Source organism: Paroedura picta, chromosome 7, assembly GCF_049243985.1.
Source record: "Paroedura picta isolate Pp20150507F chromosome 7, Ppicta_v3.0, whole genome shotgun sequence".
Taxonomy (NCBI): domain Eukaryota; kingdom Metazoa; phylum Chordata; class Lepidosauria; order Squamata; family Gekkonidae; genus Paroedura; species Paroedura picta.
The window spans coordinates 73,245,431-73,263,133 of NC_135375.1; the positions used below are offsets into that span (position 1 = coordinate 73,245,431).

The 17,703-nt window shown below is 39.7% G+C and overlaps 1 protein-coding gene across 2 annotated transcripts in view; it reads right to left on the reverse strand.

The window, feature by feature from the left end:
• LOC143841119 (histone-arginine methyltransferase CARM1-like) overlaps positions 1-17,703 on the reverse strand; it is a 67,079-nt gene that overhangs the window by 37,141 nt on the left and 12,235 nt on the right. Inside the window, exons 2-4 of one of the 2 annotated variants that reach the window (XM_077344909.1) lie at positions 11,752-11,877; positions 3,903-4,009; positions 3,588-3,692 (exon numbers count right to left, since the gene is read on the reverse strand). In XM_077344909.1, coding sequence (XP_077201024.1) covers positions 3,588-3,692; positions 3,903-4,009; positions 11,752-11,877 — 338 coding nt within the window. Of the gene's footprint in view, positions 1-3,587; positions 3,693-3,869; positions 4,010-11,751; positions 11,878-17,703 lie in introns of both variants that reach the window. The other variant, XM_077344908.1, reaches the window with a different exon arrangement.

The following is a 17,703-nucleotide window of genomic DNA, read 5'->3' on the forward strand; positions in this document are numbered from 1 at the left end:
GCGTTTGCAGAATCACATCACTTGAACATTTTGCAGTGGAATCAGTAACAGTTCTACAGTTTAGATTAAGGCGAGAGAACAACATGGAAGGAAATAATAGGGTTGTCAACCTCCAGGTGGTGGCTGGAGATCTCTCACTATTATAATCTACAGGTGTCAGAGATCAGTTCACCTGGAGAAAACACCCATTTTGGAAGGCCTTATACCCCACTGAAGTTCTTCCCCTACACAAACTCCACCTTCTTCAGTCTCTGCTTCCTAAATCTCCAGGCATTCCCCAAATGTCAACCCTTACCACATGCCCCAGTCACAAGAAAAAGACAGAACTCCCACTTCACATCTGCTTTAAAGAATTTAGGTCATTGCTCAACATATACAGGGACTTCGTAATATGTAAAGAGGTTCTCAGCACTAGAAGTAGAGTTTTCCTGGGGCCTGGAAAGTTTTCCCTAGTAAAAAAAAAAGGGTTGATACATGAGATGGTACATGAGTTGGTACATGAGATCCCAGTGGCTTAACTAAACCAACCTCATCTACCCCCTTCTCCAGGAAGTGGAATAGGCTGAGAGTAGGCACCATGAGAATGTTGAGCAGAAATCAAATGCATATCTGAATCTCTTCCAATGGTGTAACCATAAAGACAGCAAACAAGCAGTAATGAATTCTGCAACAGCTGTCCACTGAAATTTATCATAAACACGTTTAGTACTGACTACAGCCATTTTTCTCTGCAAAGGGAAAACAGGCATATTACCTTTTGCTAAAGGAAAATCCAATGTATTCAAAGCCAGGGATGGCCAACTGAGGCTACTCAAGTCATTATTCCAAAACACAGAATAAAGTTTTAATAGTAAAGTGGGCAGCAGAGCACAGGTAATATGAGGAATGAACGAGCTTCCTAAAAGTTTTTAACCAAGAGGCAGATTGATAATGGTCCCTTGCCTTGCTAGAATACACATGAGAACAATGCAGTATGAAATCATACTGCTTCTTTTATTACAGGTGAAACCAAGGAATATATTTACAACACCTCATTCAGCAAAATTTCATACAGATACCGAGGACCAGATTATCCACCAGTTAACCATTCATGTTCAAAGTTATGTGTAATTTTAAAGTAGAATAAAGGTGAGATTTCCCTGGTGAGTACACTATACCAAAAATCACTAACTATACATTTTAAAGCAAAAATTTCCTGACCTAGAAAAAAGTGAAATAAATGAAAAAAAATCTGTTAAGAATAAAGTATCTTAGTATGCAATGTATGAATTTATTTGAAAAGGAAACATATTTTTCAGCTTGGCATAAGTAAGTCAGATTTCATTTGTGTTAGACATAACAATATATAACAGCTACAAAATGTAGATTTACATAAAGAAAAGCTTTTGGTAACTTTGAATAATCACTTTTGCTTTAATTTTATAATCTGCTAAAGCAAAGCAAGCCTCTTTTTGAAATCTAGAATAGATAAACATTTTGTAATGAAACTGCTATAACTAATACACCCCCCCCCGAATTTCAGTAAGTCACTTTTACATCTTCATTGAACAGTGAAATACAAGATGTGCCAAATCCTCAGCAACTCCTTTCCCAGAAAACTGAATGGCCTAACAATGCAAATCTATAAGCATGCTACACTGCATTCATGCCATGTGGTTCTGGAAAGTCATAACGTTCCGGCATGTTATCTTCAATATAAACAGACAGCAGTATTGAGTTAATACCTCTGCTTTTCACTAGCAGAGTTGTTCAGTTTGCTCAAGTCCCAACTTTTAGTGCAGCATCTAACCTTGAGAAATAAAAAGAGACTTCTCTACAAGCATAAGAAAACTAGTGTTACCCAGGAAACTGAAATTGTTTACTACTCTTCAAATGTGCTTTCTGTAAAAACTGGTCCTGAAGTCTAATGACTGTGTTTCACAGCCACTGTTGCAACAATAACCAGTCTGATTTCACAGTGAATTATAAGAGTTACAAATAGTGCCTAGCTGCTTTACATAGTTTGAAATTATTTCTTTTAGCTTATTTTCAATTCCTTATACAGAACTGAGTTAAGCTCCCTTTTATTTTGCCCATGCTAAGATTGCTGTTAGGTTAAATTACATTGTTTTAGCTAGGTACTGGCTCACATTCTATGGCTGAAGAAGTCAATGTCACAAAACAACTGATACCAAATGCTGATTTTTTTAAAAATTAAAGATTTAGAAGGATGGAAATAAATTACGTAGAATTTTACAATAAAACAGAGAATCTATGTTCTACTAAAGGCCACTTTATCTAGGACCTTATGAAGTAATCTCTTAGGCCTATTATGCACGGAGTGGAAGGTCCACATTCGGGGTGGAATGGCGGCGGCTAAAATCACCAATTATGCACGTTGCAGGCAGCAACCGGGCGCAGAGTCAATGTATGCCTCCGAAAAAGCCGTGTTAGTGAGATGCGGAAGAAAGTGGAGCTTCCCAGGACCAGGGCGCAACCAGAAGCAGCTCTGGAGTAGCCACGTGCATAATCGGATACTCTGGGTTTTGCCGCCATTGTGTTCCGTCCCGTGCGTAAGCGGTTTGCTTTGCTTCTTCCTCCTCCACGTTCTCCATGCCGCCATTTCAGCAGCCGTGCATAATAGGCCATACTGAGTCAAATCATTGATACATCTAACCTAGTGTTGTCTCCCCTAAATGACAACACTCTAAAACTCTGCTACCCATGATTCTTTAAATAGAGGTACTGGAGATTGGAACTGAGACCTGGAACTGCCAGCTGCCAGGACACAGATGCCCTTCCCCTTTAGTAGAGACTTAATGAAAAGTTTCAGCTGCTCCTTTCCATTCATTAAATCTCTGTTAAAGGGACATAACATTTGCCTCTGTGCCCATTGGCCCCCTTGCTGAAGCATTATGCATTCAAGGTAGGTGTAGCACTTGTAGTCTTTCTCTGAAGTGATCAAAGAATATCAATCAATCAAGTAATAAACCAATTTGTTCTGGACCAACTACAGACAAATTTCTCATTCAATTTCTCATATGCTGAGATCAGCAGCATAGAATTTCCCAGGAACTGAAAGTAAACTAAGAACTAACTGAAGATATAAGAGTATTTCAGACATACTATGTTTGTCCTAGAATGTGGTCAACTGGAGAGTTCAAGAACATGATTCCAAAAGCCAGCTTGAAGATGATGTCCCTGGTTTTCAGCACTACTAAAAAGCCTGTTCCTAACATATTTCTACCCAGCCACTGAAACATTTAAGAAATTTGTACTACTTTGTGACTCAGGTGTCAGGTGCACTGGTATGCAAATACTGCAGATGTCTAAGATTTAAATAATTTTAAATGTTGCAACAGCCACATAGAGCATCAGTAAGTAGAAGAGCTTTCCAGCAGCACCACACATGGAAGACACCATATTTAAATCCACACCTGCTGTGCTAACATGCAAATATTTAGAACGAAGGGTGGCAATAGCTCTATCAGCTCTGCACCAGAAGATGTGACATTATGCTCTCATCACAACATTATGTTTAGCATTGCAGGCAGAGAGACCAGTGCAAATATCTGGACTTGGGCCATCTGATTTCTAGCACGGCTTACCTTATCTTTGAAATCTATGTGGTTCTGTAGTATTGCTCTGTGATACGTGGCTGTCCTTACAAAATCCTGCATCATATTCTGTTGTTGGGACAGGCAGCCATAAAACTATAAAGGAAATAAGGGGAGGGAAAACAAGGAGGAAAATGTATAAAAGTTTGCTTTCTACAATCTGCCTGCTGCGCTACACAAAACAAGGGCAAAAGCTTCATGGTAAAAACCCAAGCCAGCAATCCAAGAGGGCTGATCAGGAAGTGCAGTAAAACTGGGAAATATTGAATTTACCTCTGATAGGATTGTGATGCAATGGACTGCTACCTGAAAATATTGAGCTGCAGAGGCATCTTCTGTTCTTTGACTGAACACAGAGTTCTCCTTCTTCTGATTCCTGCAGTTCTTGAGTGCACTTGAAAACAAGCTATATTCTGAAAGAGAAACAACAAAACTAAAATGACAGCAATTTAATGCAAGGTGGTAGGCAACACAAATTCACAGCAGGTGTGGCCAAGGCAACTAAAAGAAATAGCTTGAATTATATGAAACTGCCAACAACAATTACCCATATTATACAAGTTACCATCAGGTTGTAGCTGCAGGCCGTGACTTAGAAAGTAACTAACTGAGCTATCCCAAATACAGTGCAAAAGATAACATGAAATATCTTATTCTACTAACCTTCCATTACTTGGTTCTATTCTATGTTGATTAATCTATCTGTTCTTTTTCTTCAAATAGAATAACTCATTAGGGTGTGCAACAGTGTGGGAAAGAATGTTTTTGGATTTTCAGATTTGGTCATAGCAAGAAGTTTTAAGATTGTGAGCTGAAGCTTTAGCTGGGGCTCCTTTGGGGTACAAATGTGGATTCTGTGACAGCTTTGCTTACCTATAATGCCAGATTATTTACTTCTTGCTCAATTTATAAACAAATGACATTTGTGATACTTGCCTCTAGCAGACTTAAGCATAGTTGGTCTACTGTAAGCAAACAGTGCACAGGATTGCAAGGCAATACTTTCACCCCAAACAGTTATGGTAGAAGGCTGCCTTGAGACTTCTCACTACCTATGGAAGTGGAAGCACAGAACAGTATGACAACACAAGCAAGTGTACCAGCAAACTGTTCCACTTATGTCTGAGTTGCTCATAGATTTGTGTCATGCTTCATAATAGGATAGGATTTTTATTAACTAGTATTACACGCGGAAACTAGGGTTATCAGCACTGATTTGGGAAATACTTTGGGGGGGACTGGGAGTGGGCAGGATTTGGAGTGGGGAGGGACCTCAGTGGACTATAATGCTATGGAGTGTACCTTTCAAAGCCGTTTTCTCCAGGGCTTCTACCATAGAGTTTTTGCCCGACTGGCGTGATGATGTCTCTGGCGTGATGCTATCACTTTCTGTGCAATACTGGCAATCCTCCCTCCCCCATTGGCCAGCTGATTGGTGGCAGAGGACTGGGTGGTCTGGCAATACTATTCTAGCCCACTGAAATGTTAAACTGATGCTGTGCCAGCCACACTCAAGAGTCAGCTGATAAAGGGTTTTATGCAAGAGAAACTTTACAAAAACGTTCTCTCTCGAGTGAAAGCCCAGTATGCAATCACAAGAGAGAGAGATTTTCTCCCTTACTCTGGAAAATGTTCCAATCTAATGACCTTCAGCTGTCTTATATCATCCCTGAATCAGCTTCATATAAACACATTACTGTGAAATATGCAGTAACAGAGTACTGTACTTGCAAAAGCAAAGCAGTTTAGTATGAACACCTTTAAAAGGAACAAAGCCAGAACGAGGGCAGAAAAATACAATGCCTTGTAATCATTTATTTATAGATTTATATTCCACTCTTTTAGGGCAGATTACATCATTTAAAACATAGAATATATAAATACATAGTAGGAATTTCATGTCATAATTTAAATTTAATTCCAAAAAATGTAGAAATGAATATATTTGAAACCACCTCCTACTCCCTACTTCCAATGAATTAGTTAGGTGGATTTTGGGCAGCATGGTCAGCATATTTTGATAGAATCATAGAGTTGGAAGGGGCCATACAGGCCATCTAGTCCAACCCCACTCTACTGCTGGCTCTCCTTTGGTGCTCTCCAGCGGCTGTCATGGCTGGGGCTCCCCCTCGGCGTGGCACTGCGCAGCTGCTGCTGGCAGCACCCCCCAGGCAGGGGCACTGGCAGGAAAGCAAGTGGAGCAGGGGCTCAGGTGGCGGCGGCGACGTCCCTTGGCAAAAGACTACCCCCCCCCCCACTGGGCCTCATTGTCAAGCGTTGACTGGTCCCTGGTGATAAAAAGGTTGGGGACCACTGCTCTAACCAATTCCCTATCCACCTAACTATCTGAAAATACAGACTGCAGTCCTTCAATTTATCCATCAGAACATCATGGGGAACCTTATCTAAAGCTTTACTAAAATCCAAGTAAACGACATCAACCGAATTTCCATGATCCAGCAAACCTGTTACTTTGTCAAAAAAGGAAACCAGGTTGGTGTGACAGGACCTGTTGGAGACAAATCCATGCTGACTTCCTTGGTTCAACTGTCCTCTAGATGTTTGCAGATCGCTCCCTTTAATATCTGCTCCATTATCTTCCCCACAACAGAGGTCAGACTCATTGGTCTGTAGTTTCCCGGGTCATCCTTCCTCCCTTTTTTTTTCATGTTGTTTTATGGCCTCAAAGCTTTTATATCATCTTTCCAGAGACCAAAAATAAGGCTAACAATCACGATGCTGAGATTTTTAGTAACTTTCCGCAGACTATATACAGAGATGGCACAGAAGTTGTCCAAATAAATTGTTCCATATCCAGCTCCTATTGTTTCACTGTTTTAAAAACAGATCACCATTTCCCCAGATATTCTCAACCTTTCTTTAATATTAACCCCTTACCCTCACAAAACTAGCACTGGCTGCTATAAATGACACATCCAGGTCATAGGACCGAAAAGCCATTTAGTATGTTTCACACTTGGATCAATTCTCTTTACTATTCCTAGCAAGCTTTTTATGTTGCTGATCCCCCACATCCGTGTGTTAAACTGCTGCTTGTTCCTGAATATGAATGTGCATGAACAGGCTCATGAACTAAAGTTCATATTGAATCTTGACTGGTTTGCAAACTGAACTTCATAGCAGGTCAACCAGCACAAACTTCCTTGAACTTTCAAGCAGTTCATGGTGATTTGTGAATTGATGCAATTCCACATAAGCTGTCTCCACACAATCAAAATGTCTACTAAACTACAAAGCAATAGGGGGGATGGGAATTCTCTAGTCTTGGAATCACCAATAGGAGCCCTCCAAATCTGCTGGCTGCCAATAACAGAGTTCCCATTCTAGTCTATGGGATCAGGATGTTACATATACCCTTAAGCTCAGTTCCGCACCCTGTCTTCTTTTGGATGTTAATATTGTTAAAAGCAGAATATATTTGTTTGTTCCTCATTGGCCCATTATGCACGGGGGGGATAGCGCGCATTTGGGGTGGAATGGCGGCAACTAAAATCACCGATAACGCACGGAGCCAGCTGCAACCGGCCGCAGATTCGGTGCATGCCGCTGAAAAAGCCGCGTTAGCAAAACGCGGAAGAAAGCACAGCTTCCGGGTGACCGGGGCGCAACCAGAAGCGGCACCAGGGTTGCCGCGTGCATAATTGGTTACTCTGGGTTTTGCCGCCGTTGCGTCCCATCCCGTGCATAAGCGAGTTGCTTCGCTTCTTCCCCCTCCGCGTTTTCCATGTGACCCGAAATCGCCGTTTTGGCGGCCGTGCATAATGGGCCATTGTGACCACCTCTCTCCTAATGGGATTTGGGTGTTTGGTGGACTCAGGGCTCTGAGCCACCTCATCTCTGCTCATGCTGAACAGAATGACTTAACTACTGTTTGTTTTTGTAAGCAGAGACTGCCAAGAAATCTCTCTCCTCAAGTTTTAAAGATGTGTATGAATAATAGAAACAGTCAGTTGTTTGTGACAAATTATCTAGTTTATTTTTATGACATTACCTCATCCCTATTGCCTGTTCACCTCTTAAGTCTAAAACCTGATTCCTACATGGCCCTTTTCTCTCAAAGTGAAATAAAACGGTTTGTTACTTTTGATTTACCACCAGCCTCTTGTGTGCCATTATAAAACAAAGACAAAGGATTTTAGTCTCTCCCCTCAGCTCCCTAGACTGTGTCATCCTTTGCCAGTATATATTCAAATGACTGGTTGGGACAGCCATAGAAAAACAAAGAAGAAAGAAAATGGGCTGCTTAGCTAAGAACAATATAAAGAGAAATCCTGTGAGGGAGGGGAAAAACATCGTACATGCACTCTGCCATATAGGCGACCAAACAACATTGGTCCTGAACTAAGAATTACACTCTAACCCATCTCACAGGTTTGTGAAGAGTATCAAATGAGGAGACATTATGCACATTGGCCCAAGTACCCTAGAAGAAGGATAAAATAAATATAATAAGGATTTGTTTAATTAAATAGTATTTTTGTTAGGTAGGAACAAAAACAGTAGGTGGGCTGTACATTCATTGGTTGAACTGCTCTAAATAGATGACCATTGTCTTTAAAAGACAAGTGCTTAGCTAGTAGACATTCAATTTTATGACCTCCTTGATACTATTCAGATGTTGCACACATGTTCTACCGGAAACAGAGACTACTACTGATAATTTATGGTTGTCTAAATGCTACAAGTGAGATGGCCAAGAATAGCACCTTTCTGCATGAATACAAGCTAGCTGTAGATATATGTCATCATAAAGAGTGAACAGGACCCTGTAAATCCAAAAAAAAGTTAAAAATCTCAAACTACACAGAAATTCAATTTACAATAAAACCAAAATAAATTCTCCACTGTACATCAGCTGCAAATTGTAGAATGCCTCTCTTCGTGTATAACTTTCTTCACAACTGAAAGGCAAATATGGAAATGGCTTACTCTAATCTATATTATTTCCTCTCTTTAAATTAGCACATTGGGATATGTTAAACTGCACAAAGTCCACCAGCAATGTGTTGTATCATGGTTGATGGCTGACAATTCAGAGCCCTGAATAGACCACCGGACTGATTGGATATGGCTGCTGCTGTATATAGTAGTTCCGCAAGTCTCTCTCTTCCTCTTCCCCATAAAGCAGGCTTTCACAACCAAGGTTTTGTGAAAACCTGTGGTTTCTTGATGTCTCTGAAGGGTTTCCCAAATAGGTGGGAGTTAATTAATTTGTAATATATATTTAAAATTTGTTAAACATTTAGTGAGTGATATGACATGTTGACCTGCCTCCCCTCCCAAAATGGTCAATGATGGGCCTGGAAGAGGTGGAAAGGGGAGGGCCCCAGGTGGGCATGTACACAGCTATGCTTCTGAACCATATTCTATATTATCCCACCACTTCTGGGGTTTCTTGAGCCTAAAGAATATTTCAGAGGTTTCTCAATGGTAAAAAAGTTGAGAAAGGATGTCATTAAGTTTAGTACATTAAAAAATATTACACACTACAAAGGAGAGACTGGAGGGTGGATACAAAGTTTCTTTTACAATAGTAGTTATATGAGGAGATTGAGTTCTGCTTGAACAGGAAGGATACACGTGAAAGGGACTTAGAAATTCTGGTGGACAATAAGCTGAATATGAGCTAACAGTGAGATATGGCAGCTCAGAAGGCTGCATTGCTAGGAGCAAAGAATCTAGAACAAGAGAAGTTATAATACCACCTTACTCCTCATTAGGTAGACCTTATTTGTAATATTGTGTCCAGTATTGGACAGCACAGTTCAGGAAAGATTTTGACAAGTTGGAATGTGTTCAGAGAAGGGTAACTAAGATAGTTTAGGAATTGGAATCCATGCCTTATGAGGAGAGTTTGAGAGATTTGGGTATGTGCAGCTTGGAGAAGAGAAGAGCAAGGGGTGATATGATAGCTATGTTTAATTACATAAAAGGCAGTCATCTTGAAGAGACGGCCAACATATTTACTGCAGCTTTAGAGACAAGGGTCGAACCTGCACAGGGCTTTTTATCCACTCCCAGTCCAAATAAATCCCCTCCCATCTACACTAAATTTGATTTCAATTTTGATTATGGAGACTTTAAATTTTCCCTCTGCAACATGCATGATTGACCCTATCTTTCTTCCGCAATATCCAGGAGTGGATATAAGCATCAATATTTGAAAAACCGATAACCAGTATAAGTGTAGATGTCTCCTTTTTGCAAATTAACTTACTGCTCTATGCCTGGTAGCAAAGCAGTCTTCCCTGATTGGCCAGGGTGTTAGTTCAAAGACTTCCTGTTGCAAGACTTCCTTCCCTGTTTTAAAGTGACTGTGTTCCAGAAGGATAGATTCAAGTGGGTAGGTGTGTTGGTCTGCACAACAAAAACAAGAGTCCAACAGCACCTTTAAGACCAACAAAGATTTATTCAGGGTGTGAGCTTTCACCCACACTTCTCTCAGCAGAGATTTGCCTCATTCTCTGAGAGGCTGCTGCTGTCAAAAGAGAAGAAATTAAGCACTAGTGCCGGCTGCAGTCACCCGACCCCCCCCCCAGTTCAGGAAAAGTAGTTCAGCTTTGTGACCACCGCTCTGCTCCCCTCCCCGAGCTTTCCCAAACAAGTGCAGAAGGCTTTCTGTTTCAATTCCGGGGGGGGGGGGAGAAAAGAATAAGACCCATGTTCAAATCAATCTGAATTCAGCAGGATCTACAGTGGGGGGGGAAAGTGCAGAATCAGCCAAGGACTAGGAGCAATAGATTCAAATTACAGGAGAGGAGATTCCACTTAAATATTAGAAAGCATTTTCTGATGGTGAGGGCTGTTTGTAGAAGAAATATGCTGCCTTTGAAGATGGTAGGGCCTCCTTCACTGGAAGTTTTTAGGAGGGAACTGAATGAGCACCTGCCAGGAGTATGTGATTTTTACATCCCTGAGATTGGGAGCAGACTGGACTAGATGGCCCTTCGTGGTCTCTTACAGCTCTGTGTGATTCTGTTTCTAAAGTTAGGTGTCTGGAATATTACAATAGCCGTTAGTCAATGTGATTATAAAACTCTTATTTAAGATTTTCATTCATTCAATTTATATACTGCCCCTAAGGGAAAAAAATGCAAATTACAAAATAAGAAGTCATAAACCATCATTTTACTTTTATTTGTATCATGCAGAAAGTCCAGAGAAGGTTTCTAGATAGCTACAAATATTATAGTTGTCTTTTCTTTAATTAAAGCAGTAGTATGGCTATTATAGCAAATTCTATTTTGCGCAATATTATTATTATTTTATTATTATTATATTTATATTTATACCCCGCCTCCCCCCGAAGGCTCGAGGCGGCTCGATATCAGTCATTGTGGATCATGGCATGTGAAGGCTCCATGGCAAGTATTCCAAATTAGGAGAGGTTACATGTCTGAGGACAGAGTAATGAAGGGCCTTCGTAAGTGCATGGAAACTTTACATACTCAGAAAGGATTTGCTACAAACCATTACTTCATGTTTGAAACCTGTCTACTTTTGTAGACAGGGTTATTATTTTCTATGGGTGGAAGACCTAGCCATGATTTTTTGAAGCTATACAGTAGTAAAGTCTACCCACAGAAAATGGCCCTTTAAAATGTAAAGAGCTGATGTACCATGAAGCACTTGAAAGGCATGGGCACACTTCCTTCCCCTTCTCCCTTCCTGCTTCTGCTGCACTGGGTGGGGAGTATAGTGGAGAAGCTATTTTCAAATTTATCATTTTAATTTCCTTTGGTGACTGCAAAAAGGGCAAGTTTACCATTTTCACTAAATTGGGAGTACTGCATGTTAAAACCCAATTTTTCCATGAAACAAAGTCTGGAACAATAACAATACTCTCAATGAAGTTAAAAATAACGAAAATACAATCATGCCCTTTTCAATTCTCTGATACAGAATTAAAATGATAAAATTTTAAATTATGCCCCTTACATTTGAACTGCAGTTCTCTATTCTGATGGTTGTATATGTGGATCTGCTGAGATTGAGCTTGAGGTCCAAGGCAGGATCCACTGATTATCATTAATAATCTCAGTAAAATGTATCAAGGTAGCTGTTCTAGCAATGAAGAAAATCAGAGAAGTCAAAAGATGGATTGTCAAACTCACCGAATACATTTAATACTTACCAGAATGTGACCTGAACTGGAGTAAGGCACTGGTGTACCCAAGTGTTATCAAAACAGACTCTTTCCCCACACGACAGTACTCGGTATCTTTGTTAACCAAACACTTAAACACACAGACTCCCTCAGCTGCAAGGAAGAAGAAAAAAAAATCCTTTAGAGAGTTTATTTCAAAATAAATGAGGAGTATATAGCAGCATGATGGTAATTGAAATGAGTTGCCAATAAAACAAAATGAGTGCAGTGGCATTTTTAAAAGCTAACAATATACTTCAGTGTAAGCTTTTGAGAGGTACAGATCTCTCCATCACATATAATTGATGAAGTAATCTTAGGGTTGCCAGCCTCCAGGTGATACCTGGAGTTCCCCCACTATTACAACTACTGCTGAGATGAGTTACCTGAGAGAAAACAGTTACTTTGGAAGGTGGATTCTATGGCATTATATACAAACAAGGTCCATTCCCTTCCCAAACCCCACCTTCCTCAGGTTCTACCCAGAAATCTTCAGGTATTTCCCAGCTAAGTCATCAAAGTTTAATCTACAATAAATTTGGTTAACCTTTAGAAAAGCCACTGGACTGCTGAAATACGTTCTCACTGAACTACAACTTATGTCATGGGTCTTATATTTTAGTCCTACAACATGTTCCCATTCCCAGAACAGAGGCAAATGTAGTGCAACATGTCTGATCCATGTGAGCCAGGAAGACCTCGGTTGATATTTCACTTCTGCCATGACTTCAAAAGGTGGTGAAAGGCCTGCTGCTACCATGGTTTGTCTTTCCTCCTGCACCACAAAGATTACCAAGGTAGCATTTGTAAAATATACTGAACAAGTCTGAAGTGACATATAAATGTTAAACACTGAGTGCTCTGTATTCATGGGGTATGAAATAGTTCTAGGGTTCTGATAGTGATCTGCTGCCCAATACAAGTATTTATTTGCCTCTATGTATATCCTTGAGCCTCTTGTGGCACAGAGTGGTAAGGCAGCAGACATGCAGTCTGAAAGCTCTGCACATGAGGCTGGGAGTTCAATCCCAGCAGTCGGCTCAAGGTTGACTCAGCCTTCCATCCTTCCAAGGTCGGTAAAATGAGTACCCAGCTTGTTGGGGGGTAAATGGTAATGACTGGGGAAGGCACTGGCAAACCACCCTGTATTGAGTCTGCCATGAAAACACTAGAGGGCGTCACCCCAAGGGTGACGTCAGACATGACTCGGTGCTTGCACAGGGGATACCTTTACCTTATGTATATCCTACCTTTATATTAGAAAATAATGTAAGTATTACAAAGTTTGCCTAAGCCTTCAGTGCTTCCCATTCAATGAAAACCAATCTAAAGTGCAACCCAAGAATTTCTTCTTTGGGAAGAAGAAAACATGTGCTATTATAACCTTCGTTATGCTTAAGTTATGACTCACTTTGGAAAAAATTAATTGGGAGATAAAGGGTCGTGTGTCCCCCCACACCCTGTATTTGAGGTTCATGTTTGGATGATGACAAAGTTCACACATTCAGTTTTGGAATTTTTTTTCCTTTTGGGGTCAAACCATGTCCTGAAAGTGATGTCATCACATCACGGAAAAGTTATTTTGATTATTCCATCATTTTTAATGTCCAGTGAGAAAATGAAGCCATGGGTTCTTTTTTTTCCAGCTTTTATTACACATGGCCATAAACTGTAGGATGCATCATTGCAATAAATAAAAATAAAACACGGCAGTTACAAATGAGCATATCAAATAAGACCTGCAAAAGAAATTAATGGGACTGCTTACATATTTTTTGTAAGAACAAAGAATGATCAATTTAGCTCACCAGAAAACTATTCTATAGGAAATAACTGTTATAGTTAAATGTAAAAAAAATATAAATCTCTTATCTGAATATCAACGAATTTACCAGGAGCACAAATGCAAGAACAAAATAAATTATATATTATGATGATGCTAATGTATTGTATTGCTGCCAACAAACTCCCTGACAGATTTTGAAGCAGGTTTTTTCCTGCCACTCTGAGGATTCAAAATGTGTTACGATTTTGGATTTCTGTTCAAATACTGCATGAACACAAACACAACAGATATTATGCCTACAGAAATGTGTGTGCATATTAGGAATGGAGTAAAGGACATGGAGGCTTTTATTTCACTCTCACTTTACAGATTATAACCAGCTGAGGGAAAGAGGCGACTGTCAAAATTTACTACTGCTACGCAAGATGGAGAGTCTGCTGCTGCTGCTTTTCCCAACACAGTAGGGCATTATACAAAATTTGAACTCACCTGAATCTGGCTATGATGGACCTCTAATCTGAGTTTTGTAGGCAGGCATGGAGCAGGAATCCCATTAATGAAAAATCACCACCTACTAGCATTGATTGCCCCCATTTAAATTGAAGTTGGGTCTATAATTAGGTATGGAAGAATGACCATTCTTTGTGCACCAAAATGGCATATTTTGATAAGCAAGTACATATAATCAAAAATTATTGTGGAAGGGCAAAAAGTGTGGCCATAAGGAGATACAGTGACAGCTGTATCTGCTGAACCCTAGCATGAATGCCCAATCTAACTGAATAATAAGAAACATTTCTCACTTCTCCAAAAGCAGTTCTGAGAAGGAAATCACCAGAATCCTTTTAGCTTAATGCTCCATCTGGTTCAAGACTAAAGTTCCTCACCATGTACAGAGAAATGCTAGAGCCTGAGCACACTTTTCTTATTTAGGGAAGGTTTAAAGTAATACTATGTAACTGTAGAGTCACATACTATTACTTTCCCCTGTACAGTAGGAACCACATATTTTCCTGAGAAGTGTTCGTTCAGACTGATTATAATAGAATTCTTAATTTAATAGCCTCAGAATTCTTAATTATGAATAAGAAAACTTATTTCTGACAAACAAAAATCTAAATAATATCACACAAATCATGAGCTTGCAAGTCTATGGGGTGGGCACAACTGGTCCACAGGCCAACTGGGACACGCACAAGTCCAGACAGGCCCACCTAGGAGGGCTGTGCCCACTTATTTTGCGCTTCGAGAACAGCTTGAAGTTGTAAGCTTGCCACCCAGAAGCATCCAGCTGCACTTAAAGAGTGTGGAGTTGCAGTAATTACATGACAGTAAAGGATTAAATATGTGCTTTGTTAATTAAGAAAAATCTCTGTCATGCAAGAAAAAAATTAAGAAACATGGACAATGATAGTGCCTGTCCTTAGAATGTTTAGTGAATAAACCATCAGACGCACTGGATGCCAGTGTAAAAACAACTCAGAACAGCACACAGTGCAAGGTCACAGCACTATTGCTAAGATTTAAGGCTAATTTCATAGAAACACAAGCAGAACACAGCTTTATCATTCAGATTCTGAAGCACAATTCATATTTCAGTATATGCTATAAAGCCATATTCTTTCTCTCATGATCAAGCTCTTCTCCAAAGGCACTCATTGGGATTGAAAGGTAGAGAAGACCAGAAGGTAAATTACTTGGGATTCTATACTATAGCATTACTGATTGTGCTGCAGCAAATGCTGTACTCTCCTGAAGCATTACTGCGAGAAGAATTTCATGCTATGGTTACAATTGAGCTAAGATGCTCCAGCATGAACAAGTGTGCTTGAATTACCTCGTTTATTGTTGTTTCTGTATCTTGGCACTGGGAACAGTTTCAGACTACTCATTTTTGTTGATGCCTTATTTTATAACATTTATAGGTATTGATGATCTACAAACAATCCTGAAAACAATATATCCTGTTTTAATAGGGGAAATCTGATGTGAAGAAACAAAATATCATAAAAAGCCTTGCTAGTTTGATATAAACCCAAAAGCAACACTGAATTTTTTTTTAAGTCAGAACAATAGGGATGAGAAATTAGACAGTAGTCCTACTAAAATGAGGCTAGGGCTGAAAACCTGTGCACGCTCATGTATTCATATCTTGTAACTGCATTTAGGGGAAAAGCTCCTCTCTTGTTTAAAATGATTAAATAGTATTTTCCTCAACCAATATTACAAGTGACACCTACACAGCACAACCTTACTTATGATTAAGGCATCATTGTACTATTTACTTCTAATAGTAATAAATATCCATAAGATTGTGTTGCATGTTCCAGTGAAAGCAACAGCTACTCATTACTAACTTTGACTGGATCACGACCACTTAAAGAAATTTCCTTAGCTTCAGTTTATTGATATGTGGGCGTTAAAGTGGCTTTCAACATTCTCTCCATCTCCATTATATCACAACAGCCCTATTAAGTGCCATAGCTACTTGAAAGGAAGGTGACCCTGAATGTAAGACAGACCCACTAAAAATGTAATACACTCAACATGGTTTTTTGGGGAGAAGAGCTATAACTTGTAAGCAATTTGTTTTAAATGACATATCTGGAAGAAACCTAGCCTTGTATTGAAATAAATGCCATAGGTTATATTGAGAACATATGACTGGCCCAAGATCACCCAGAAAACTTGTATGGTACAGCACGGATTTGAATTTGCTTCTCCAAGATTCTAGTCCAGCTTTCTAAACACTATACTATATTAGCTCTCTGATCAGAGTTTATACCATCTATAAACAACCACTTGCTTTATAAAATTGGGAGGGGGGGAGGCGGCAGCAGCAGCATCTAAAATCTACACAGTTTGATTACATATGATACAGAGCAATGTGATTTTCATAATAACCATTTTATTTCTACGACTTGCCCTTCCCTGCTGGCTCAGAGTGAGTTATAGAGAAAATATACAACCAACAACACGACCAGGATTAATGAGGACTATATCAAAAGTTGTGATCAAAGATAAGTGTGATGAAATGAAAAACCAACATTCTACTAGTTGCAGTACAACTTAAGCTTATTTAATTTGCTGATTCACAATGCAAAATCTTCGGAAGTGTGGTTCCAGTACCTTTATGAATTCGAGGATGACATGATTCCATATAGAAAACAACAAGCCCTACTCACTGAGCAGCTAGCACATTTGGGAAAAGCCTAGACCCTTCTCCCACACAAGCCTAGAAAAGGAAAAGCCTAGACCCTAGACCCTTCTCCCACACAACTAGTTTTCTAGTTTTCTATGTGATTTGTGGGGAGATGATTTTGCAGAAGAATGTACAGAAGATTTTATGTAAGAATGACTATAGGACTTTACAACTGCAGTATGAAGCAGTACATCCCAGACACCAGTTTACTATACTAAGAACTAGTCCATGGATCACCAAAGTGGTGCCCGGGAACAAAAAAATCTGTATTTTTTTTCCTGAGTAATATACCTCTATGTTCACTTGGAAAATTGGATAACAAGTTTTGGAACAAATTGATCAATTTTGTCATTTGGATGTTTGTTGTTAGGTGCGAGGTCGTATTCAACCTATGTCACTGTCCATGGGGTCACTGTCCATGGGGTCGCAATGGGTTTGGATGTTTACTTCCAATTAAATCTGTTATGGAACATCCATCTTGAAAATGTGCAAAAAAAAAAAAAAGACGGATATTCCTTAAAGTTGTAATTGGATTTATGGTTTGTGTGTGTGTGTGTGTGGGGGGGTGTCTGTGTGGTATTTTTATTTTATTTTACTTTTTATGGGTAGCCAATAGGGATGGGCACGAATTGGTCCATGAACCAAACTTCATCTTTGGCATTTTGAAACAGCATGGTAGATGCAACCACAAAATGACTGCCACAAGAAAGCTGCTGTAGAAGGGAGAAGTGGGTATAAAATGGCTTCTGCAGGTTATCATCTGTCATACACTGAATATTGTTGTGCTGTGGTAGCAGTTGCAACCTTTTCAGAAATCTGTACAACCAATCAAAAGCCTTGCTGGGCAAAAGCTCCACCTGGCCCCACTTACTTTCTAAAAACACTTGGCAGACATCAGGAGTTATATCAGTGAGGGTCACAGTCCATTGAGGGCTTGCAAGGGTTCAGTGCT